Below are 24,933 nucleotides of genomic sequence, written 5' to 3'. Positions count from 1 at the left end.
GTGCGTGTGCGTGTGCGTGTGCGTGTGCGTGTGCGTGTGCGTGTGCGAGTGCGTGTGCGTGCGTGCGTGCGTGCGTGCGTGCGTGCGTGCGTGCGTGTGTGTGCGTGTCTGTATATCTCTATACACGAATGTACGCAATTCTTGTATATCTGTTTTTGTACATATTTATATACGGAGATGTTTGCTCTTCTTCTACTACTTTTAACTTACTATACTTATCGAAGGAACGCACGCAACTGGCTTCCATGATCTGATCCGTCAAATCGGATTATTGTTTCCGATAATTGGTCTTTAGCATCGTATTTATTATTATTATAAATGGACAATTATCATTGATTGGCTTTTCTGAATTTGAAAAAGTTCGGAGATTATTTTTCAGTTCAGTGCAACAGTGATCTAATCTTTTTTTTATGATTTTATATTCATTAATGTTATATTTTGCATAATTATTATTAATACAAGTTTAGTATTTTTAAAGTAAGATATTTATTTAGGGTGTTGAAAAAAGTGGTACCAAATTTTAGAAATATGTAGTACTCATGAAAACAAACCGAAAAGTCTTAATAAGCATTACTCCAAAAACCATTTATTTCCGAGTTATAAAGCATTCGATGTATACTTTGTGCGTTTCACGAGTATGCATTGTATAACGTATTTACATGCGACCGCTCGTATACTCGTATACTCCTTCATGAGCTTCCAAGGTTGACAAATAATGAAAATTGTCGAACTTTTGGAAAATCGTCCTCTTCTAACGTAGACAAATGTGGTTCATGCACGATGGTTCCCCTGCGCCGTTCCTCATGATTGTTAGACAACATTTAAGCACGAGTTTTCAAGAAAAGTGGATAGGACGTGGCGATTGTTCGACTTTCATTTATGAGGACATTTGTAGAGCATGTACATCAGCTGACAGATTAGATGAACTGATACAGGAAATTGAAAACTCTTTCCATATAGGGTCGCCAGACGTTACAAAGAAACCAACGCTTGGCCGATACGTGGCAACCGTACGTCGCCCAACATTCTGTTAAACTTAGAACTGGGTCATCACTAGTAAATGACTGGACAACGGCTGGGCCAGTACTGTCCGCCAGTATTGGGCCCAAGTTATCATCCGACGCTGCGTCAGTACCGCGCCAGTAGTGTTGCCAGTACTGCGCCAGTATAAGTATCCGAACTACGACAACCAGTACTGGCGCAGTATTGAGCCGATTGTAAACGCCTATATGGGTTGTTAACGACGACGAAATGAACCTGGAATTTTTGAACGTGTCAAATCTTTAATGAGAAAGTGTGCCGACGTCTGTGTTGATCGGAGAGCACATCGAACGTCTGTTGTAGAAAATGCTTAATACTCGGAAATAAATGGTTTTTGGAATAATACTTACTAAGATTTTTTGGTTTGTTTTCATGGGTACTACATACTCCTAAAATTTGGTACCACCTTTTTTTAATACCCTGTATATCTAAACTTGACATTACACAGTAAAAAATAAAACGTAATTTTAACATTTTTTACATGTCCCAGAAAGTCCATTCTAAATTTTAAGTTAAAATGACTCCGTCATCGTGTGTTACTTTTTGACAACGTAGAAATGTTAATTAATTGACACTATACTTTACATTTATATTTATTCTTTTGACTTTATTTTTCAAGTTATATTAACACATGATATTACGTATTTTACAGATTTTACTTGAATTATGTGTAATAGAAACCGTTAATTTTAGTAAATTTAATTATTTTGTATGTCAAAGTTTACGATTATTTGAAAATTTACTTTAACTTTTGTGTATGTGTTAAAATAACTTTAAGACGTGTTGATTTTTTAAAGTAATTGTGTTAAAAGAACTCAAAATAATATTTAATTTCTAAATAACATATATAAATTGTTAAGTTGACATAAATGTAACAAATGAAAAGGTAATTGTGTAGATGGAAGAGGTCACCTTGGATGACCTTGATTTTTTAGTATGTTGTCAAGGTCACCCTCCTGAGTGACCTTTAGAAGGTTTCAACCCGCGTTCATTGTTTATTAAAAAGTTATTAACAAAAAAAATTTGAGAAATATAGCAGTTATTTTGAGTATTAAAAGGCATAAATGACTAATATATGACCATTTCCACGCGTGGAAAGTTATAAACCCATGTGGCACCTCGTTTCGCGTGGAAAATGTATGCGTGGAGGCAGTAGGTTCCGCCCCTCTGCTCCATTATTGTTAAACTAGACACATAGAGTGTCTTCAAAGTACATGCGTGGGCTTTCCATGCGTGGAAAGTTGTAAACCCATGTGGCACCTCGTTTCGCGTGGAAAGTGTATGCGTGGAGGCAGTAGGTTCCGCTCCCCTGCGGAGGGCTCTACTATTGTTAAACTAGACACGTAGTGTGCCTTCAAAGTAAATGCGTGGGCTTTCCACGCGTGGAGTTATAAACCCGAAAACGCGTGGACTCGTGGATGGTGGAACCAAAAACAACGATTTGCTGCTTTAAATAACTTTTCTTTGTTCATGCATGTACTATTTCGACATATATGTATAGAGGAAAGTACCCGATTATGAGATACTATATCTATTTTGTGTGATTGCCGGAAGTCTATGGGCAGAAATGAAAAATATAGTAGGTCATTTTGAAGGGAATTTAATAAGCTTTAAGATGTTGAAATGTAAAATTTAATTTAAATATTAATTTTGCTGAAAATTAGAAAAATGTGAAAAATGAGCTTTCGGCAAAATCGCAAAAATGTGCTCCTAATATGAGAGACCCCGGGAAATCGCTAATAAAGTGCAAAATACATCAGTATTACTATTAAAAACCTTTATTTAATGTTTCTCAAATACACATGTGATGCAGAAGCATATTTGCAACAATCGCGTAAACCTACTTATACTCAATACTGTATCTAATCTTCCCCCTCCACCCTTCCTTCTCAAATCAAGGTCAGTACAGCCTTATAAATTCGTATAAACCTTTCCTTAACGTTAATATAGTATTTTCTTTTCTTTTATTATTGTACAATAACTTTCATACTTCAGCAACCCAGGAGTACCCTGAGTATCTCATGTTACGAGCACCACGCCTTGCGGTATCACGATCACCAAATCTAATCTCTACAATTGAGCAACTCAACATATCCCGTATTTTCATATTAATACGACCTTACTCTATCACTGCATGCAGAACTTATTGCCAAATATTTATTAATTATATAATAAACAAGGTTTAAGGCAGGCGTCTCGCTACGTGCTAGTCATGTGACTGTTTGTAGGTTTTCACGTTCAGAAATATATTTCAGGCAATTTTTGCTAAGGGAAAAATAATTTTATGAATTATGGTGTAAAATTTCATACGTGACAAAGTATGTTACTTTTTCCAAATTATGTGATTTTTCTCATTTGACTCCGTTTTGATCAGCTGATCATGCGATTCGTCGAGAAAGGTTACAAGTGAGAAAAATACTTTTCGATTAAATTTTGACAATTACTGAGAAAGGGTTTCAAAACGCATGACAGGGGTGTCAATCACTATCCAATTCGGCTAAGAAAGACGAGCCCCATAACCTGCAACTACAGTGATTAGCCAGCGGCGTTGTTAAGTCTTCCCAACCTCACCTCGACCAAAAAATGTCTGGTCGATTACCGCATTTTCACTAAAATAAACTAAAAAATTAGCAGCGAAATCTCCGGTAAACTATATATTTTATAGTTGCATCGGATTCTTCGAAATCTAATGTACAAAAAGCAATGTTTTTTTTTACTTCATCTAATCGAAAAATGCGAAAATATGTGATTGAAACCGTGATAGAGCCTTCTTTTTCTGGCCGTCTGTATGAAGTAATGCAAAATTTGTGATTTTCGAGATCGATTTTCTAGAGTAAATAGTCGGTAAGGAGCCACAGAAAAAATCGACTGCAAAGCTGATCATATAATTTGATATAAAATCCGAAATCAAAAACTTTATCTAATACATGCCCTGACGAGACGACTACCTTAAAGACTCATATCCATGGCACTTGACAACATCCAATTTCACAATTTCTTTCTCTGCAACGACTACACGCACGATCAAACAATGAATTTTCCACTAAATAGGTTTTACCCCAAGGGCAATAAGTTCATGGTGGAACCAACAGATAGGGCCTATTAGTTTAGCAGAAACCTCGCTGTCGCATATTAGGAGCCTATCTCATAATAGGGGACTTTAGTCATTTAAATACTAAAAAATAACTGCTATATTTCTCAAATTTTTTTGTTAATAACTTTTCAATAAACAACGAGCGCGGGCTGAAATTTTCTGAAGGTCACTCAGGAGGGTGACCTTGACAACATACTTAAAAATCAAGGTCATCCAAGGTAACCTCCTCCATGTACACACGTACCCATGAAAATGTTAAGAAAATAGTAACATAGCTGTTGTATGTTAATTTTACATTGAAATAATAATCAAATCTTGATATGGACCGCTTTTGCAAGTATAATAATTGCGAGGCGAAAGCAAGTCGGTACCACTTGAATTTCTTTCGGCCATGGATGGAGAGGATCCGTCGAAGTTTTTGCTTGTCGTTCCATTTCAGTCTCTCACGCTGCTACTTATCTACCTACCTGTGGCTGCATTAATACGCGCACGTGTCGCATTCTTCCGAGCACCGAAGACATCCTCGAATCATCATTGACCAAGAGAAGCGTACGTATGTACATACAACCATAATGCGCAATGCGTCATCATCGTCACGTCGAGGCGCGTGATAACGATTGCGCAAAAACGGTCGATCGTGTTTTCGACCAGCCAGGAAGCAAATCGTAAACCGATGCGAGCTTCCATGAGGGAGGGAGATGAAAATGTTCTCGTAAGTCGCTAAGGCTGCGTGTTCCTTCTCGGCGACACAAGAGAAGAATTGCCGAAAATCAGACGCGAGCAAATGATCAGCAACCGATCATTAACTCTTTGTCTCGTAAAGTTTGATCGTGATATTTTTCGTCACCGGATGAGGATCAACTCGCGGTACACCCACATCTCTTCCATGACCCTCCGTAATGCAAGGTCCTTGCGCGACGGTGTGCGAGCGACGGTTTTTTTCTCTCTTTATTAGTGTCGCTCTTGTTTGATACGAACGTGTATATTTTGAGCAAGCAATTTGTAACGAAAGTTTTATTATTGAGAACATAAAAGGATTTACCCAAATATGCGAGATGTTTTAATAAGGAAAATTGAGGGGAAACTTAATTATTTTTTGTGTAGGTATATGAATACGCAGCTGGAATGCAGAAAAAAATGTAAAAGAAGAAAAGGAAAAATATGAACGTCATGTTTAAATAATCATAAAAAATCTGTTTCCTTTTCTCCTATTTATTTTTTACATCTTTTATATTTTTTCTGTCAAAGTTATTAAATTTATAATTATTTACATAACAAAAATTGTTTAGAAAACCGCATTTAATGCACTTATCTTGTTAATTTCGGTTTTTATGGATATTTCTTTTAACAATATAGAAATTCTCTATTTACTTATTTTTACAAATTAAACGACAAATGCATCTTATTATAGGACAATTTTTCCGCCGAGTAGCTTCACGTAATCCATCACTATTCGCCGATAAAGACTTCCTAATATTTATATCCCGGAATACTAAAACATGATAATTGCCAATTAACGCTAATATGATTTCACGTGCAATACCATAATAGGACTACGCAGGATCAATGAGCATATGCAGGCTAATCAAATATGATATAATAATAATTAATTGACGTTGGTGAATGATATTAGATACTATTGAGTCTGTAGATTATCATTACGAGATTAATACTTATTATGGTTGCGAAAATAGTTCAGGGTTTTTTTTATGCTTGCGCACCGTCGACGCATTAGGTGTTAGAGTTCTAGATAATAGAGAGGCGATATTGAAGGAAATGGTCTGACTATATCACGATTGGCTAGTTAAATCACATAATTCAGCGCCATATTGTTTCCTACTAAAATGGTAAAATAAATAAGATTTAATGTTTATAAATATACACATATAGACGGTCTGTTTCTTGCAAGCACATTAGAAATAGAGACAAGCTCTGCTATAATTTCAATATATGGCCGTAAACACCCAAAATATGCTTCACGTCATCTGCTCTAACCTGCTTTGACATCTTCTACTCAGATTCTGCTGTCAGATATGAAGAAATAAGATGGCGACTTATCGATATATTGCACGATATCGCACAATAATTACACCTATCGATTTCAGTGTCACTTCTCTATTATCTAGATCAAGAACTCTAATAGGCGTACGTTTCCCTATTTTTTTTTCTTATGTATATCTGCGAAGGGCAGTTCCCTATCTTCTTCTTGTATGCGTATGCATCTTTGATCGGTATCGTATTCTCCAATCACTTAGTTACATACACGTAGAAAAGTAAACGTCGATTCAACGATCAGTGCTTCTCTTTGTCTTTCTTCGGACGAGATTGTAACGCGCATGAGGATTTGAAGACGCAAAGCAATGGCCCGACTCATCGAATCGTGCTCCCGAGGCCCGCGTAATCCCAGCGATTGTACATACGGATGTTGTATTGTACTGTAAACGATTGCGTTGTGCAGCGCAGCACGCGAATTACCTGACGAGACAGCGTCGAAGTTTGCGATAGCGCAGCGAGCGGAGGGAAGAATGTTGAGTACTCGCGTGAAAAGGAAAAGGAAGAAGTTCTCTATCGTGGATGAAACTGCGGCTCGACTTTTCGCTCTTTAACTCTTTGCGTTTTGATGGCCTCTTCATAAAAGCGAGATATGACACATTCGGTGTTTTTTTAGAGCCTGTGTTTTCTTCTGTTCCACGTTAAATTGATCTTTTATTTATTCTAGATAGAAAAGTGGTTTATAAATGAATGTCGATTTACGCGGAAATATATCCTTATTAAAATTAATATTTAATATTTGCTTAACCCTAGAACCCATGTATCATTTTTTTGACCTTCTAACGCATGACTGGGGGCAATATCGACCCCACGCTTTATTTGATCGTAAAACCGGTCCTACAGAAATAAAGGGCCTTTAAACCTACATGAATTTCTTCGTTTTTTAATAACGAAGAGAATGGTATACGGTAAATTTAATTTTACTCAAGTTTAGTTAGTGAAAAATCCATTTAAAGACCGAAAAACGCAGAAAATCAGCAAAAACCTCTTTTTTTAAACAAAAATTTGTATCTTTTTTTGTAATCAACCGATTTTCAAAATTCAAACGGGGTTTTAAAGAGGACACATTAGACTATTAGAAAAAAATTGCCATCGCTATGTTCTGTTCAAAAAGTATATTTATTTGGGACTATAAAGATGAAGAAATTCGCAAAGTTGAAATACGGAAAAAGTCGATGAAAAAACCATAAAAAATTGTATTTTAAGTATTATTTTATTTTTATTTGATACAAAATAGTAAAAAATATGAAAAAAATAAAACATTATATCGCCCAGCCATTTTCTGCGAAATGTCAATCTTCTATAGGCAACGGGATTTTTACCGACTAAGTTGTGTGATATTTCGTCTTAAATAATATTTATGACTATTTATGCTCAGATTACGTAATAATACATGAAATATATTGATTCTAGCAAAAAATATAAAATTAGCTTACCGACGAAACACAAACGGAAACTCACAACTGGGGTCAATATCGACCTCACGCACGCTTTGCGACGGTGCTGTTTCACTGCCAGCAAACAACCAACGCTGCGCCCGACATAATCTTACTTTTAGAGAGTTGAAATGAATTATGGTTCAGGTCCTGAGTCGATAATGTCACTCGCTAGCTCAGGAGCGTAGTTCAAAGTTCGCCTGGGGTCGAAATCGACCCCTCTCATGGGTTCTAGGGTTAAAAGAACGATAATGGTAAATAAAAAAATATGTAAAAAGTATTGTAATTTTTAATATCTGTTTATAAAGAATTTGCTTTTTTTATATTTATCGTTCTTTAGAGAAGAATATCGTTCATGAATTATAATCTTTATCTTGTATATCGTGTACTCGAAAGAATATTTCTATAGACTATAGAAATGATTATTTGGCACCTCGACGCAGGAAGAGTGCAAAGAGTTAAAGCGCAACTCGATCTCGCGCGAGAACTCTTCAAGATTCGATCATCGAATCGAGAGAATGGGTTTGATCCTTGCTGAGAAGGGAGCTGACCAGAAATGTCTCCTGTCGAAACGACAGGGCGAAATAAGACTCCCGGAAAGAGAAAAACGGCGAATGCGACTTAAAAAGAGAAAAACAAAAAGAGAAAAAATGAAAAGGGGAAAAAGAACTGAATGAAGATAAAAGGAAAGATGGAGAAAAGCTGCGTCTGTATATGTGTATAATACCAAAGCTATTGCTACTCTCTCTCTCTCTCTCTCTCTCTCTCTCTCTCTCTCTCTATATATATATATATATATATATATATATATATATATATATATAAGATATATATATATCTTTCTTTCGATATTGTCCGTTGCTGGATGTTAATGTATGTGTTTTGTATAAGTATGCGCGATGTGTGCCTGTGTGTGGTCTTTGCTTGCCTGATCCGCGATCTCTACACTTGTCTGCTCAATTGCCTATCCGCTCTAAGCGAGATTTCGAAGATCGGAAGATCGGTTGACGACTATTCTTCAAGTTCAGCGCGGTAGCAATAGTTTCGTCGCAAGCAAAATTTCATAAAAATATGCCCGAGAATAAATTAAAAATAGATTTTTGCGATTTAAATATCTTGGGCGTAAATTAAGGCGTACGTAATACAACAGTACAAACAATATTAAACGTGTTATTTTCTTTGGGAATGATCGTAGAAGTACTAAAAGAAGATGTGGGATGGAAAGAGCAATAATACGTATGGATTATTTTGTCGGCAATTATAATATTAAAATTGAAACAATGAGGGATTTTTATTTTGCAACATAAAGAGATACTAACATGTCTATTTTTCTTTTCTATAACTCTATAACTAAATACCTTCATAAATTTAATTTTTCTTGCTTTCAAAATTTTAAATTACGTAACTGTGCTTCTAACATTTTTATTCGCTGATGACAAGATATTACAAGCTCAATGTGTACCAAATAAGTTCAGGAAAATTTTATCACATGTTTAAAGCTCCTCGGTACTCGCCGCAACCATGTCGGAATGTGACGTCAGAAGCGAGAAATGACACGTTGAAAATTCTTGCGTGGTATTTTCAAATAAAAAGATATTTGCTTGAAATAACACTACAGATTACTTCAGCACATTTCAAAAATACTCCAAGCTGCATCCCTTTCCCTTGACAGTTATTAAACAACCGTAAAACGAATGTGATACGATGCAAGCTTATGTGCAGGCGCATGACTAGGTTTCGTATTATATTCATTTTACGGCTGTTTATTAATTGTCAAGGAAAAGGGATAGATCTATAACTTAACCTCGGAGTGCGTTCGAAATGTTCTAAAGTGATCTAAAGTGTTATTTTATGCAAATACCTTTTTATTTAGAAATGGCATGCAAGAATTCTCAACGTGTCAATTCTCAACATTTCTCGCTTCTGACGTCACAATCATCACACGTACAAGACAACATCTCACAAGATGTCGGGAAAAAGCCCAGTAGTGCGATTCTGTAACTCGTTATGCTGTCGTTATGTACTCAACGACAGTTGACAGTTGCGCAGGTATACTATATTGTAAAAAAGCTGCCCAACGACAATATAACGATAATGATACTGCATAACGAGTTACAGAATCGCGGTTCTGGAGCCTTAAAGGAAACGTAAAATTATTCGTATAAGAAAGAATATAAATGACATATAAATTTTGAATATATTCCATTATCGTTGTCGCTGGTTTGTCTTTTGATTGACGAAATTTCGTTGCCTGCCTGCTTTGGCTGTTGGCTGTCTATGTGTGTGCGTGTGTGTATGTTCGAATTTTTTCCTCTCTGCAAGCTACTATTCACTTTCTCTCTTCAGTGCATCGTGCTATCGCTCTTTTTAGAAGCGGTCATCACAGCTCAGTACAATCAATACTTATAACAATCAGTGCACATACATTAGTTCACGCTATCCTACAGAACAAAATATTTTTCATTGATACGGGTTGTCCCAAAATAATTTTTTTTAAAGGAATCAGTGATGCAAGCGAATGATTGTCTCTTCTCGGGGTTAGAATCTTACTTGAGCAACAATAATTTATGACGTTAATTAAGAATCTTGAAAAACTAAATTATTATCATATAGATGAGTTATAAAAAAATTATTTGAGTACGTAACATAGAGTTTAGATTCATAAAGTCTAAGTCTTTGTGTAATTTTTACGAATGCATTCTACCAATTTACAAATCTTATTTTGCGTTTGAAGTACAATGTTGAGAAAACGGGTAGTTTAATTAAAATCTTGTCTTAAATCTCGTTTACGTATATCGCTTATATTTTTGCTGATTTTCAAAAATATGCTAATTAATTTTACAATATAAAATCTTTGCTAAGAAAAAACCAACCGAAGTATGAGAAAAGTAAAATATCGCACGTAGTGTAAATTTTTTTTGGACATCCTAATACTTATATTTGAGAGATACTTATTTATACATATACAGGGTGTTTAACAGTCCGCACGATTTTTGAGACGCTTTCGATAGTTTAAAAAAAGGTTGGAAGGTGAAAATTTATCTATTTTATGTAAGCTACAACGTCCAATAAAAAGAAATTTAAAAAAATTTTTTTTATAAAAAAGTCAATGTTACCTTAAATTTTTTAAATTGCACTATGTTGTTTTTTTTAATAATATTGTAGGGGACTTTAAGACGAATTCAACGCCCTATCATTTTTATTGATATTTAATATTAAATTTGCAGCATTATTTTGTGAACAGCAGTACTTATAAGTTCTGACTAGAAATGAAAACATAAACACCGAAAGTTGTCTGGGGACAATTTTTGCATTATAAACACATAATATCAGTATTCTATGAGTCTTCTTCCGAAATGGATATTAATTTGCTCTAATAGCAGCAATGAATGATTATTCTAATTCAAAAATAAAATAGATAAATTTTCACCTTACAACCTTTTTTTTTAACTATTGGAAGCGTCTCAACAATCGTGCGGACCGTTACACTGAACACCCTGTATGTAATCATTTGTACTCGAATGTCGTAGCGACGTTTTATTTCTATCACCTATTGATAAAAAAATAATGTTATATTTTTGTTATTGTGAAATGACACTTAATTTATATTTTTTAAAATAACATTTTATAACTAGAAAAATGTGTTTTATATAATACATCGAGTACAAGGAATTAAATGCATTTAATGAATGAAAGATGTTTTTAATTTTTATTTTTTATTTCTTTATTCTGTTTCTCTTTATTTAGAATTTACTAACAGTATTTTATCTAAAGTTTACTAACAGTATTTTATTTATATCTGATATGCTCGTCATTTCGACATCGATATCGTTGATTTCTCAATCTTCACGGTTCTTTAATTCTTATGCACTTTCACCATTACCTGCTGATATTTTTTTAAATATTGATATGCATGCTTGTGCCTCAAGTCGAATGAGGAAAGGAGCAAAACATGAACAAATATCCAAAAATAAAAAATTGTCAGAAAGTCGATCTCTTACACATTCTTGTAATGTCGCCTCTATTTAACACGGCGTTTAACTCTAAATGTGATTTGTCCGAGTTTTATTCAATTAATACTTGTTACTCGATCGCGTTTAATAACTCAACGCATTAATTAATGAATAAATTTAGAATCGAATATTCGCGTTTAGCGTTAAATGCGATGCTCAAATATGGGCTGTAATTAAACGTATAAAAGAAAATCGTTAAACATGTACAAAAATATATAGTCGCTTATCCTTTTCTCCTCCTCGATTCATCGATCGTTTCATTCACTCGCTCATTCACTTATTTGCTGCCTCTTCATTCACCCTCCCGTCCTCTTCCACTCCAATTACGTGTGCGTGTGTTCTTTGCACTTATCCAGGTACTCGCAACTCTTTGAGTCTTGAAGTGTCTCGCGTTGGAACTTTTCGCCGAAATTTATCTTGATGAGTTTTGTATTAAATTATTTTATACAGGGTGTCTCATGACTCGAGGTTCATATATTAAGAGCATGTTATTGAAGTCATTTAGAGTTGAAATTGTTTAATAAACATATGTCCCATAAATGCTTCCTAACAGAATTACAACCATTGAGAGTTGATGTGAATATTTGAAACATTTCAAATAAATACCCCTGTACTACTTTCTTTGGGAGTACATAAAGTCAATAGTTTATGCAGAAAAGTCTCTTAATAGAGATGAACTCGTGAACAGAATTATGGATGCAGCAACGCAAATAAGAAATTCTCCTGGGATGGTGGAGTGCGCTGTTAGATCACTTTTACGTAGGGCAAAACTTAGTATTGAATCTGCAGGAGATAATTTTGAACAGAATTTGTTATACGTTTGTAAATAAACAAGTTAAATTAAATGTCTCTTTTCTTTTTTTTTTTTAATATCACATCAATTTTTAATGGTTGTAGTTCTGTTAGGAAGAATTTTACAGACATATGTTTATTAAACAATTTCAACTCTAAATGACTTCAATAACACGCCTTAATATATGCATCTCGAGTCACGGGACATCTTGTATATATATTACAATTGTTATAATTGATATTGATGTAATTCTTATTTCTTATTTATACTTATATTAACAGCTCCTACGAGATGCTCTGTCTCTTATATTTATAGATTTTATTTTATTTTTTCGTTCAATCTTAAAATTCTTAAAATTAAAATATTATCTTATTTCTATGTCTATTTCTATATTTATATTTTTATATAGTTCTCTATTTCTATATCTATTCTATTAATGTACTATATTTATGTACTATTTATAAACTAATATTTCAAAATGTTGTATGATATACATGGTTACGGATAATTGTTTTCTTTTCTTTTATCGATTTAACCGATTCTGCAGCGCGCGCATATTCGTGACTCAAAGAGGCCCCGCGGGGCTTGTGATTTGCCTTGCGCATTGAATCACTCAATGAAAGTGTACTCTATCCCTTGCAATGTACCTACACTTTACTATGTATTGCTCTTTTCGTTACTGAGTGTCCAAGAAATTTCCACCTACCGCCCAGAAAAAGAAAGAAACACTGCAGACGTGGATCTTCTCGATCGCGCTCGATCTTCCTTCCGCTCTCGAAACGCGAGAAGAGCGCGGGGACGATCGACGGCGATTGAGGGATCGAACCTGTTCAACCGAAACTCGTAGAGTATCGGTTTTCGCAAAAGGCAAAACCTCCCCCTAATAAAAAATCAAACAATAAAAGAAACAGAGACCAAAAGAAAAGAAACGCGTTTTGTCAGAAGGAAGATATCCGCCATGTGAAAACAAAAATTAATAATAAACGCACAACAACGGCGACGACAATTACAGCAACAGGAACAACATCTACAACAACAACTACAACATGAACAACAACAACAGCAACATCAACAATAACAACATCGTCATTGACCGATACAACATCAAGAACAACAACAACATCAACAAATCAACAACAAGCAACAACATGCCAACACGTTCGTACCGTCGCACCGCGTTCGACGGTACCTGCCGGTCGGGCCTATACTTTTCTCTTCCAATTGCTCTTGCCCGCCCGTCTCTGCTCACCTGTCTCTGCGTCGCGGGCAGATATCGCGTACAAACATATGGGATATATATATATATATATATATATATAATATTACATATATATGTATGTATATATAATATTGACAGTACGCCAAGGCGAGCCCGAAGGCGCGCCGCGACGTCGTTCGTGATAGAAAGAACAAGGAACAAAAAAAAAACGATTCAGAAAAGATATTCTGAAAAAGAAAATGAAAAACGAGAGAGGCCCCGAAATACTTGTCACTCTGTCCCACTCTCTACGCGCCACCGCCTTAACATATCCGGCCACAATATCCATCTCTTATCTTGCTTGTCCAGTACCTATCACCGACTTGTCCGTTACATATACTTATATATATATACTATACTAATATACTACTAATATTACTATATACTATATACTTATTGAAAGAAAGATGCGAAGAAAGAGTAAAGAAAGATGTACGACCTTTTCTCTCTTTCTTCTCTCTCTCTCTCTCTCTCCCTTCTCTCTTCCCCCTCTCTCTTTCTCTTTCTCCCTCTTTCTATCTATCTATCTATCTATCTCTGTCTCTATCTCTCGCTTTCTAACACTGGTGGTGGTTGTCTGTGTTGTGCTGCCTCTGTCTGTCATAGAGCAAGGAGGCTGGCATCCGCACTCTGGTCGCACTCGACGACCAGGGAGGTGAGTGAATTCCGCTTGTTAGAAATTAAGAAACGGCCGAAAATGAGAGCAGGAGGTGAAGGAACGAGGAAACCACTCGTTGTCGTATAATCACGCACGTCTTACAATTCAACACACCGTCTGTCATCCACAAGCGTTACCCGCGAGTGTCCTCCTCACAAAGCATATAACACGCATACACATAAGTATATAACATGACGGAGTCTCGAGCAGGAAAATTGCGGGAAACAACACACACAATTGACTCATATATTCTGTGATTCTACATAATTTTGGCATTTTTTTTACACGAGGTGTGCAAGTATTATTTTAATTTCATCAAATGAAACTAATCTGCCGTTTAATCGAAAGTTTATTGTATTTTTGCATTGTAAAACAAGATCTTTTTTCTTCTTTGAATTTGCTTTATATCTGGGAAACCAGACTTCTTTAAAAAAAAAATTGAAACTAAAATTTTCTCGATTTATATATGAGTTGTAGATATGATCTTTTCGTTTAAAATTATTTTTGCGATTTCCCGCATTTTCCCTATATATCTTTTTATCGACACTAGTCAACGATAGTTAACAGTATTCGGGCACCCCGTAGTTTCATCCTAAACGTTGTTTATGCTTGCTGCTCGTTGGAGATAATTCCAAAAACCCGCTAAGTCTTTAAAATACTTACGTAATTATTCACATAATAATAATTAGATGCACGCACAATGGTATAATGGTTAAACACTGACTCTTCCGGTCGTGTAGACGAAGGTTCTTAATACAAAGAAAGGTCTTAGCACAAAATGTTCTTTCTATAAATTCTATGTTTGATATTGAATTGTCTTAACGAGCGGGACAGTCTCTTCATAAAACGACCGAAAGGGTTAACGCAGTGATCTCTAGAGTCAACACTCGAAACGCTCGCAGATTATAGCTGCTAACCAGACGGAAATTGTTCTATCAACAAGTTCAGTCCTACCAGGGCCCGAAGTATTACGGATATAGGCCCGCCATCCCCGAATACCACCTTAATTACGATCGATGTGTGTGCGTCAGATATTTAGCGTGTCCCAATTTGGCATGCGTTTGCACGAGGAATTCGGCAGCGCCGAGTCTCGCAGACGTAGACGTAGATGGTACGCGAAATTCTCGCGGACTGTATGATTTGTTCCGCGAACGTTTCACTGTCGGCGTTAGACAAAATCTGACAGAACTTTCCTAGATCGGATTCCCCGTTCGGAGAGCTCGGATGCGTCTGTTATACACGCGAGAATAGAGTCCAATTCTGGATTCTGGTCTCCAAAATATTGATTAATCGACGTTCGGATTAACGCGCCTTGAAATTACCTTGTTTTCATCACGCTTTAACGATTTAATGCCGCACTTCTAACGGGGCGCTAACCCGACGGTTGGTTCCGCTTTAGCTTTACCCCCTAATCGCCTTTACGTCTCCTAAGAAGACGGAGATAATTCGCGGAGTCCTTACGTCATAATAGAACATCAACAATGAAAATCGTGTCGCGCTCGATTAGCAAACTCGATTAGGGAGATCGACAGCCAACTGCCACTGCACCAGTTGTATATCATTACTGCCGGATCTACTACGATGACTATACTGATTACAACACCATTGCCATCACTGACACTACTGATACTGCTGATATTACTGACGTTACTTCTTGTACTACACTATGTCTCGACTGCACCTTCGGTCGTCGAGGGAAATTTTCAGTAAACTCAAAAAATGCAATTCCATTCAAAATTGTTAAATATTTTGAAAGTATAGAGTTAATTTTTTTAACGATTATTCGCGTAAAAAATCAAGTCAGGTGCTTTTCCACGTATAATATGTATAGGTACTATTGTCTTTGACTGAAATCGAGAGGATCCGTTTTCGATTCCGTTAAATTTTAGCGTATAGAAAACTTTTTCCTGACGATCCGACGAGTGCGACTCGTGCAACTACAACGTGAATTATTCAGGCCCGTTTTTACCCTGTGCGCCACCACATGTCTCACCACCACAGACATTAAAGAAATCTAACGTTATATAGACAAAAATTCTCACGACATACATATACATGACGTGAAAATGGACCTCCAGCTGAAAATGAATCAGTCATCGCTGCTGCTGCTGCCGCTGCTGCTGTTACTGCTGCTGCTATCGCCGCCGCTACTTGCCAGTGTTGATGCGAAACGGCTCATACACGATCTAACAATCTGCGCGGCAATTGCTGTCACGCAAACGGACATCATTATTACATAAACAAACCATTGCATCAACTTTGCATTGATACCTTACTAATATATATTAACGTATTGATATTTTGGCAATCTTTATTTCTTAATATGTATCTTTATCTTAGTACCGATTTTTAAATTCCTGGTGTTGGTCTTACTATAATTTTTCCGTCCTTTTTCCTTATTGTTGCGCAAACTGTTGGGTCACTTGTAGGAACCGCTTAACGAGATCGGACTTGCTCTCGTGTATTATTAACAGCTGTTGTTCAGATAGTATATTCGATTGTGATCGATTTGTTTCTGTTTTCTACCTCGCCTTTTTCTCTGATAAATCGGTTACCTATACACTCAAATACTCATCTTCGTCCTTCCATCTCTCTCGCGCCCTTTTTTTTCTCTCTCTCTCTTTCTCACTTACTCATTCATTCACTCTCCCTCTCCCTCTCCGTGTAGAAAGTCTCAGATACTTTCTGTCATCCAAACGAAACGCTAGATGCGTTCGCGTGTAACGAAGTACAACAATGGCATCTAACGTGTGGGAATAGTCTGCTTTCGAAATTTCCTCTCGCGGCCTTTCATACTCTTTCGCAGATATGATGAAATTTAAAAGTGTACCGAGTACAATTTCATCTATCCAACTGTCATTGCGTCTGCTTTCGTATACGGGACATATCGGAATAATTAGGACGGTCTTAGGAATTAGGCATCGCGACAGTTTTTGATAATCGCAAGTGCATTATTGTATTATTTCATTCTAAAGCCAGTAGAATTTATAGGAAGTAATAACCTACATTCTATATGATAGTTTACGTAACTAACTTACTTCTAGCGCAACAAGACAAATTATGTTGATATAATATTACGCAAAACCGTAATCATTATCGTCATAATCCTCGGCGGTAATAGCCGTCATCAATTAAGCAATCGATATATCATAAAGTGATTTCTGGTCGCTATAAAGCGATTATGAGCGAATATTGATTTCAGCCTCACTTTCGTCATCTGTCTCGTTAATCATTGAAAGTGTCACGATGTCGCGCTCGTGTCGCAATTAGCCCGATCGATCCACACTCCACAAGATACACGCTGTAATTCTCTGGACTGTGTACTTTATCTCTTTACTGTACACTGTATACTGTAGCCACTCGCGAAGCTTACAGCTGTGTCGCTTTCAGTCTACATGTAAAAAAAAAAGAAATTTATGTATATACACAATATATATTTATAACTACATACATATGTATCTTTTTATGTATGTATATATTAACATGTATTTGTCTATCGAGTGTACAGTTGGGGACAGAAAGGTTGTCTGGTTGAGTTTCAGAACGCACCCCATTTGGAAGTGGATGAGCATTAATGCACACAGCTTGATTCATTATAAGAGCAGACAAACAAGATGTCAAATATATTGAAATGTTAAAATAATTGGTAATTGCTGACATAGTGGATGGATATTAAATACAAATAGGAAGCATTCCGAAACTCAACCGGGCAACCTTTCTATCCCAAACTGTACATATCAAGAAAGTATATACTCCGTAACTCTCCGTAAACGCTTATGACAGTATATATCTGTCTGTCGTAACTTGTTTTATTCCTCTCCTCTCTCTTGACCTGTTCTCTTCTCTCTCACTTCCTCTCTCTCTCTCTATATCTGTCTACTTTTTGTTTCTCTGTATCTCTTCTTGTTTCTTTTTTTTTTTTGCAATCTGTGCATTGAACATGCAACTACTCTCTGTCGGCCGTCGTCTTACCAAAGTAGATACTGTTCCCGCTTTGTCTTTGAGTCGCTGGCCGAAATGTAATGTGCGCGGTGTATATACGTTATCAGAAGAAATTATATGTGTACTGATATATAAATAAAACGTGTATGAGAATCGAGAATCAATCGTCTAATTGAGAGCTCGGAACGAAATAGATTAACAAAAAAGCGAGATGTCGCAAAAAAACTCCGCTCGGCGCGATCGCGCCAATCACGCTAATCGCCAATTAGCACGATTAGCGAGAGTAATTAGCAGTGACCATCATTATCGTCATTATCATCATCGTCGTCATCGTCATCCTGGCCGGCTAGCTATGTATTCGCCTAAGACGTATTCGACTCTCGAGAAACGCGTCGGCGACGGTCGTTTGAGATGCGATTTATTATCGTCTGCGTTGTCACATTGGAAAGAACACGCGAAAGCGTGAAAATTATTAGAATTATCCCGAAAAATGTTCAATTTTTTTGCAATAGCAAATCACTTTCTCATTTTTAAGCTCGCTTTACGACTCTTCTTGAAAGATTATCTTGGAAGGTTGATTTTTCTACTCTAGGGAAATAAGCAAGAAGCAATCTGATTTAAGGGGTAAAGCCACTCTAGAATTTTCAAAAAATTGATTTTTTTTTGTTAAACGATGCTTTAAGGTCTTAGAAATAAGGTACACTTGGTTTCAAAGCTCGGGAAAATCTCTATTATCCCTTTTTTGTAATCCGTCTGCCGCCGCGTTCACATCTGTGAATGGTGAAACTGAAACTTTAAACGCGTTTTTCTCGAAATCGCTTTTTTAAAGTCGGGCGGAATCAGAACTCGAACACCTTTTATCCGATTGACTTGAAATTTTGAGTGAAACTTTGCAATAACATTATCTTTAGAAGTACCTAAGGATTTTGCGATAAGTTGAACAAAACTTTTTTTATAAACAATTTTGTGCGACATTTTTTAGCGAAAAATGAAGCACTTTTTTCCAACATGCACCATTCTTACAAAAAATGATATTTCGCAATTCCCCTAGGTACTTCTATAGAAAAACTTATATATTTTTCAAAAATCTTTGAATTTTTGTTCCAGCTCAGAAATTATAGGAGCTTTGATTCCGCCCGTTGGACGCCTTCCGCAAAAAGGCACTTTGGAGCAATAGCTCTGGTGCCGCCATTTTGGCAATAAATAATTAATAAAAAATTTTTTTTTATACTTTAATATATAGATAATAAATAGAATTAAACCGATTTTCATTCATGATTATTGTATTTCTGAAAAAAATTATCAAAAATTGGCTTTTTTGGGGGGACTCTAGAGTGGCGTTACCCCTTAATCTAATAATTTTTACTTCTATTTCTTATTCACGGAGAAAGCTCTTCCGGAGGCGGCGTCTCTAGTTCGCCAATCAATCATCTCTCTCTCTTTCTCTTTCTCAACGTCGCCGACGCATCTCGTCTATTTACGCTCCTTTAGGATTAGATCGTCTCATCAGTCGTCATTACTCTTAATATCGTCGACATCAATGTTCGTTATCGTTGTTATCTCCCTATTCTCTCTATAATTTCTAACGTAAGCGATAAATGCAGAAACCGGTTGCAGTCGTGGCTGATTAATCATAATTGCGGTGCGAGGGAGATTCAATTAGAACTGATAATTGAGAAATTGGAATAGCTTGATGCAGGCCTCTCGGTTGTTAAATCGAACACTTTTCGAGAATTCGGATTATCCGAATAACTGTCGTTAGTGATTCGTCGTTTCTTAAGAGAATCTGTTATTAATATAAAAAATAGTTAATGATCAAATAATTAATAGCACTATAAAACAGCATGACTGCAATCGGTCTATGAAGAAGGGGGTGAGCGATTATGGTTACATCGTTGCGATTAGGGGATTATGTACGTATAATTGGCAGAGATATCACAAGATCTGCTTCTGGATTTTCATTTCAGTTCTCTCATCGTTCTTATTAACCTTCTTACTATTTTTAACATTATTATTATTATTATTTATTATTATTGTTATTATAATTCCTTATTATATTACCTATTCGTTTGACGTCAATGGATATATTATTATCTGTTCATTACGCACGGCACGTTCTGTCGAGGGGCATCATTTTCCAGATTCCGGAAAATTTTTTTTTTATACACTGACAAACGCAACTTGCGGTAAAGTTGCGGCAAACGATTGGCGAATTAGCAGTCTTATAATTGAATTATATTACTATTACGAATGATTCTGTTCCCGCATAAAAGTCACCGTTTCTGACTCGATGGGACGTGTCCGTGCGATTTTGTTGCTTTCTTGTCTGTGACTTTGTTCCGCAGTTAATTCTCGCACGCATCTACTGAGAAAAACGATTCTTTCGTTTCCGTTAATGTGTGGCACCTTCGAACCTGTCGTAGAGCGAGGAGATCGGAGCGAACACTCTGACGATGTTAGACCACCAAGGCGGTAAGCAGTCTCCCAGTAAACACCAATAAGTCGTTGTCTTTTTCTCTCTCTCTCTCTTTCTCTTTATCTCTCTATCCTGCGAAGAACGAGCGAGCGATGCGATAGTTCAATGAGTACAAAATATCATATATACATCGATATAAGGAAGAATAAGAAGAATAACGCATAACAAGCGGAGAAAAGAGGGGGAAAAAGCCGATGGAAAAAAGGGAAAAGGTGCGAAGCGTAGGACGGCCTTCATTAGCTGTTAATTTGCGTTTCCCTTCGGGAAGGGCATGCTTCTGATGTTGTGATTATTACCGCGGAATCCCGATAGAGTCACGCGAAATGAAGAATCGACTGCGAACGGTCAACTGGATGATCGCTCGTCCTCGAACATTCCAGGATCTTGTTTGCGTGTCTGCAATTGAGAAATACCTCAATTGTATTTTGATTTCATTAATTAGTGTGAGATTTATTTATTTATTTTTTATGCAAACGAGCGAGGATCCCGCGATGACGAGAGCGGCTCTCTCGCGTCGTCAGCGGATGAGTCGAAAGATCAATGACGTCCCGTCGATGTCAAACTTATAATACTTTAGCGACATTGTCGCTTTTAGGGTCCCACCTAGTATTAGGGCACCCGACGGAACTCCATTCGTTACCCCGATCTTGTCCCCCGATCTCCCCGATACCGTATCTCCAGTACCGTATCTTTCAGTGGCATGATACTCTATCGATGTTTATTGCGCGGGACACTCGTCGGCAGAGTATGCCGCTATCCTTTTACCTTTTTCGGCACTTCTGTCTCTCTCTCTCTGTCTTTCTCGCCTTCGCCACTTCCTCTTTGGCTTTGCTCTGCTCTGATGTCCATTTACTTCTTTGAAGTGCGGAATTATCACTTGGCGGAATCGTTTGCACTCAGAAATCTGATATTTATCACTCGCAACGAAAAGCATATTGTTGGAGAAAATACTTCTGTGAAGTTAACACCTTAATTTTGGAATTTTAATGTAATTGATGGAGTTCTAGCCCTTTCCTAAAGAGTTTTAGAGTTCCTGATAGGTTACAAAAAGAGTTATAGCCTAATTGAGAAATTTTTAAGTTCGGAAAAAAGATTTTTTTTAACTGTTTTTTTTTTTAATTTCTATATAGCACCTCAAGAGTTCCATCGAAAAGTATTAAGACACAAGATCGATTCAGATTAAAATTAAAAAATTATTATCGTCAATTTTCGAATCATGAATCGTGAAATTGGCACCCCAAAACTTCGAACCGCTCTTTTTTTGGGTTAAATCACTAGAACCCTTCAAGACCTCTAGAACTCTTTAGGGAAAGGCTAGAACTCAATTCCATCAATTACATCAAAATTCCAAAATTGAAGTGCTAACTTCACAGAAGTGGAGAAAACTTGTTCTTTATATACGTAAGTGCGAAAGATTATCAACATTGAATTCATGAAAATGTTACGGAAAACTGCGTAGGTTTATTCCATTTTTGTCTCATCTCACTTTTCATTCTCCAGTGTTTATAAAGTATCGCTTGCTTTTAGGCCCCTCCTACTCATGACTGAATTTTCCATTCATCCTCTAGGATTCGCAGGAAGTATAATTAGCACGAAATCTACGCATTTCCTATTAATTACCAGGACCTTTCATCGAATACTCAGCCAGGTGAAAATCTACACATCGCCACTCTTGTCGCCACCCTCTTTAGATCTTAACAAATTATAATTGCTACTAATTATACTTAGCGTAAAAACGTGACTGCGTCTTCGTTCATCCAATCCTCCTAAAATTATAATTAGATATTCCTCCTGAATAATTAGATTAATTAATTAAGAATAAAAGTAATCGGGTGAACTTTTCTTTGTACTCGTCCCCTCCTCATCATTTCTAAAATTCCCTCCTCTTTTTTATCGTTGAATCCTATTTTTGCCACGTGTCAGCATTTACCGCCAACTGTCAAGCGTTACGTCGTCATCCACCCTCATCCATCCACCCTCCTGATATGCATAATAGATTAATTAGCTGAGGTCGAAACTCGTCGTTCGCGCCCTCTCGCCACTCCGACATTCTCATCTCTATCTCTTTCTCCATCATTATCTTTCTGCCTCACGTCTCTCCCTCGTTTTTACCCGCGTTCGGTATCGGTGAATGTTTTGCGGGGAGAACCTTTTCTCTTTTATTGGGGGGGAAGGGGTGAGAATCACCGCGGAGGCGAGGGAGCGTCCTGACGGCGATTAACTTTTCCTCGATGTTTAACACGCCGCCTGATTGCCTGTCGGTTGCCTGTTTAGAGCCACGAGGTCGGGATGAAATCCCTCGTAATGCTGGACGAGCAAGGCGGTAAGCCACTTCACTCAAGCATCTAACATAAACAAATAGAGAGTTTTGCGCGAGAGGAAAGAGAAAAATTTCGAAAGAACGTACGAAAGAGATCCTGGCGTGCGCGGCCCTCGTGGCCGTTACGCCGGTCCCGGCCGACACTGGAAGCGACAACCGGCGATATGAAAAATATCAACATTTTACAGTGTGCACAGAACGTACCGGGGTACCGGGGATAAGAATAGTACTCATCCGTACTTATGATTTCGTTGCTATAAATATTTGCCGATCCCTTGCCTCGTCAAACTAAAAATATTGGAGACCTTGTAAACGATACCTAAAAGATAACAAGTACCGATTGATCCCCCTCGGTTTTTTACGTACTGCTGTTATTAATTCTCAAAACGCCTCGCTTCTGCTACGTAGAATTAAAATAATTAGACTGTCGGGCCGGGTGTTTATATAGCGGGGAAGACACGGAGAATACTCTTCTTATCCGCCGTGCGATTAATACGCGACGATATCTCATGAGCGTGGCAATTGCGAGCGATAGCTCGCGCGGTTTTGCTAATGGACGGAAGTATCGTTTTCCTGCACGCGCATCTCTCCGCCTCACACATCTGTTCACGACCATCGCGCATCGCTCTGAAATATCGTCGCGTATTTCTGACATGTCCTGCATACAGATTGCTTCTGGGGAAGGGGACTGGTAGCAGGACTCCGATTCCGAGGCAGTCGATTTCCCGTAATTCGAAAAATGTTACGCTTTTTGCTCTAATCCGTCGAGAAGCGACTTTTCGGCATCCATTATAACTTTATTGCTCGCCTCGTTCTCTAACTTCTCGATTCCTATACTGATACAGCCATTAACCCTGAGCGGAAGCACTCCAGTCTATCTTGAAATCATTCTTTTTTCTCTCACGAAATTATCTGTGAGTGTTGTAATCGTAACGACCGACCAAACAATTCAGATTAGGCGCCGGAATACCGATCGGGGAAAATCAGATATGAATCTGCCGACGCGAGAAACGGGGCCCCGTTACTCGCTTATTCCTTTTCGCTGAGGAGATAATAACACGCGACACTCACACGTGCATCATCAACACTTAACTTGTTTTATACTTATCGATCAGGGGTGTAGCCGGTATCTTTGGGCCAGAAAAGGAGAATATTCCGGGATGATCTCTTGTGTGAAATAAATGTTGGAGAAAATCTTGAAATCTTGCCTTTTGTTTTACCATCGGTTTTTATTTTATTTTATCGCTACACCCCTGTTATCAACAATGATGTGTACTGTATATATACTCGTATTTAGTGGTATTACATACTGTCCAGCAGCGTACAATCAGACCATTGTTATACCATTCATATACATTTCACCCTCACCGTCCAAGCGCGGTGGTCTTCGTTTTTCTTTTCCCTTTTTTCTTCTTTTTGGCAGACTCTGACTTCCTCGCGCGCTTCTTTGGTTCTCTTCCGCTCTTCTTTCCGCCCTTCTTTCTTCGGCTTCTCTCGGGCTTCCGGCACTGCTGTCTGCGTATACTTTCTCTTCCACACTGCATACTATACTAATATAATGTGGTTACGATACTTACTTTCCGCCATACCTTTCTCGTGTCTCCCTCGTCCTTTTTCCGGTTTCCTCAAGTCGTTCTTGACTCTCGTTCCTCCCTTCCGCATCTTTCGAGATTTTTGCTACCTCGGGATTTGTTGCGCGTCGCACGATTTTTGGGTACATCGACGCGTTAAAATCAGACATTTCTAAATCTTTGGATATATTATAAATCTCAGGCCACGTATTTTACATTCTTGGTTAGGTTAGGTTTGGTTTGGTTTGGTTTGGTTTGGTTTGGTTTGGTTTGGTTTGG

General features: G+C 37.4%; 1 protein-coding gene across 5 annotated transcripts in view; it reads left to right on the top strand.

Moving 5' to 3' along the window:
• The window catches only part of LOC112454387 (synaptosomal-associated protein 25-like), a 49,898-nt gene that overhangs the window by 8,194 nt on the left and 16,771 nt on the right, over positions 1-24,933 (top strand). For 3 of the 5 annotated variants that reach the window (XM_025015757.1, XM_025015756.1, XM_025015758.1), the window contains exon 4: positions 14,294-14,342. In XM_025015757.1, the coding sequence (XP_024871525.1) occupies positions 14,294-14,342 (49 nt within the window). Of the gene's footprint in view, positions 1-14,293; positions 14,343-20,710; positions 20,760-24,933 lie in introns of all 5 variants that reach the window. The other 2 variants (XM_025015755.1, XM_025015759.1) reach the window with 2 other exon arrangements.

Source organism: Temnothorax curvispinosus, unplaced genomic scaffold, assembly GCF_003070985.1.
Source record: "Temnothorax curvispinosus isolate PA1 unplaced genomic scaffold, ASM307098v1 QBEX01005015.1, whole genome shotgun sequence".
Lineage (NCBI taxonomy): Eukaryota > Metazoa > Arthropoda > Insecta > Hymenoptera > Formicidae > Temnothorax > Temnothorax curvispinosus.
This window is presented reverse-complemented; position numbering and strand designations above follow the sequence as displayed.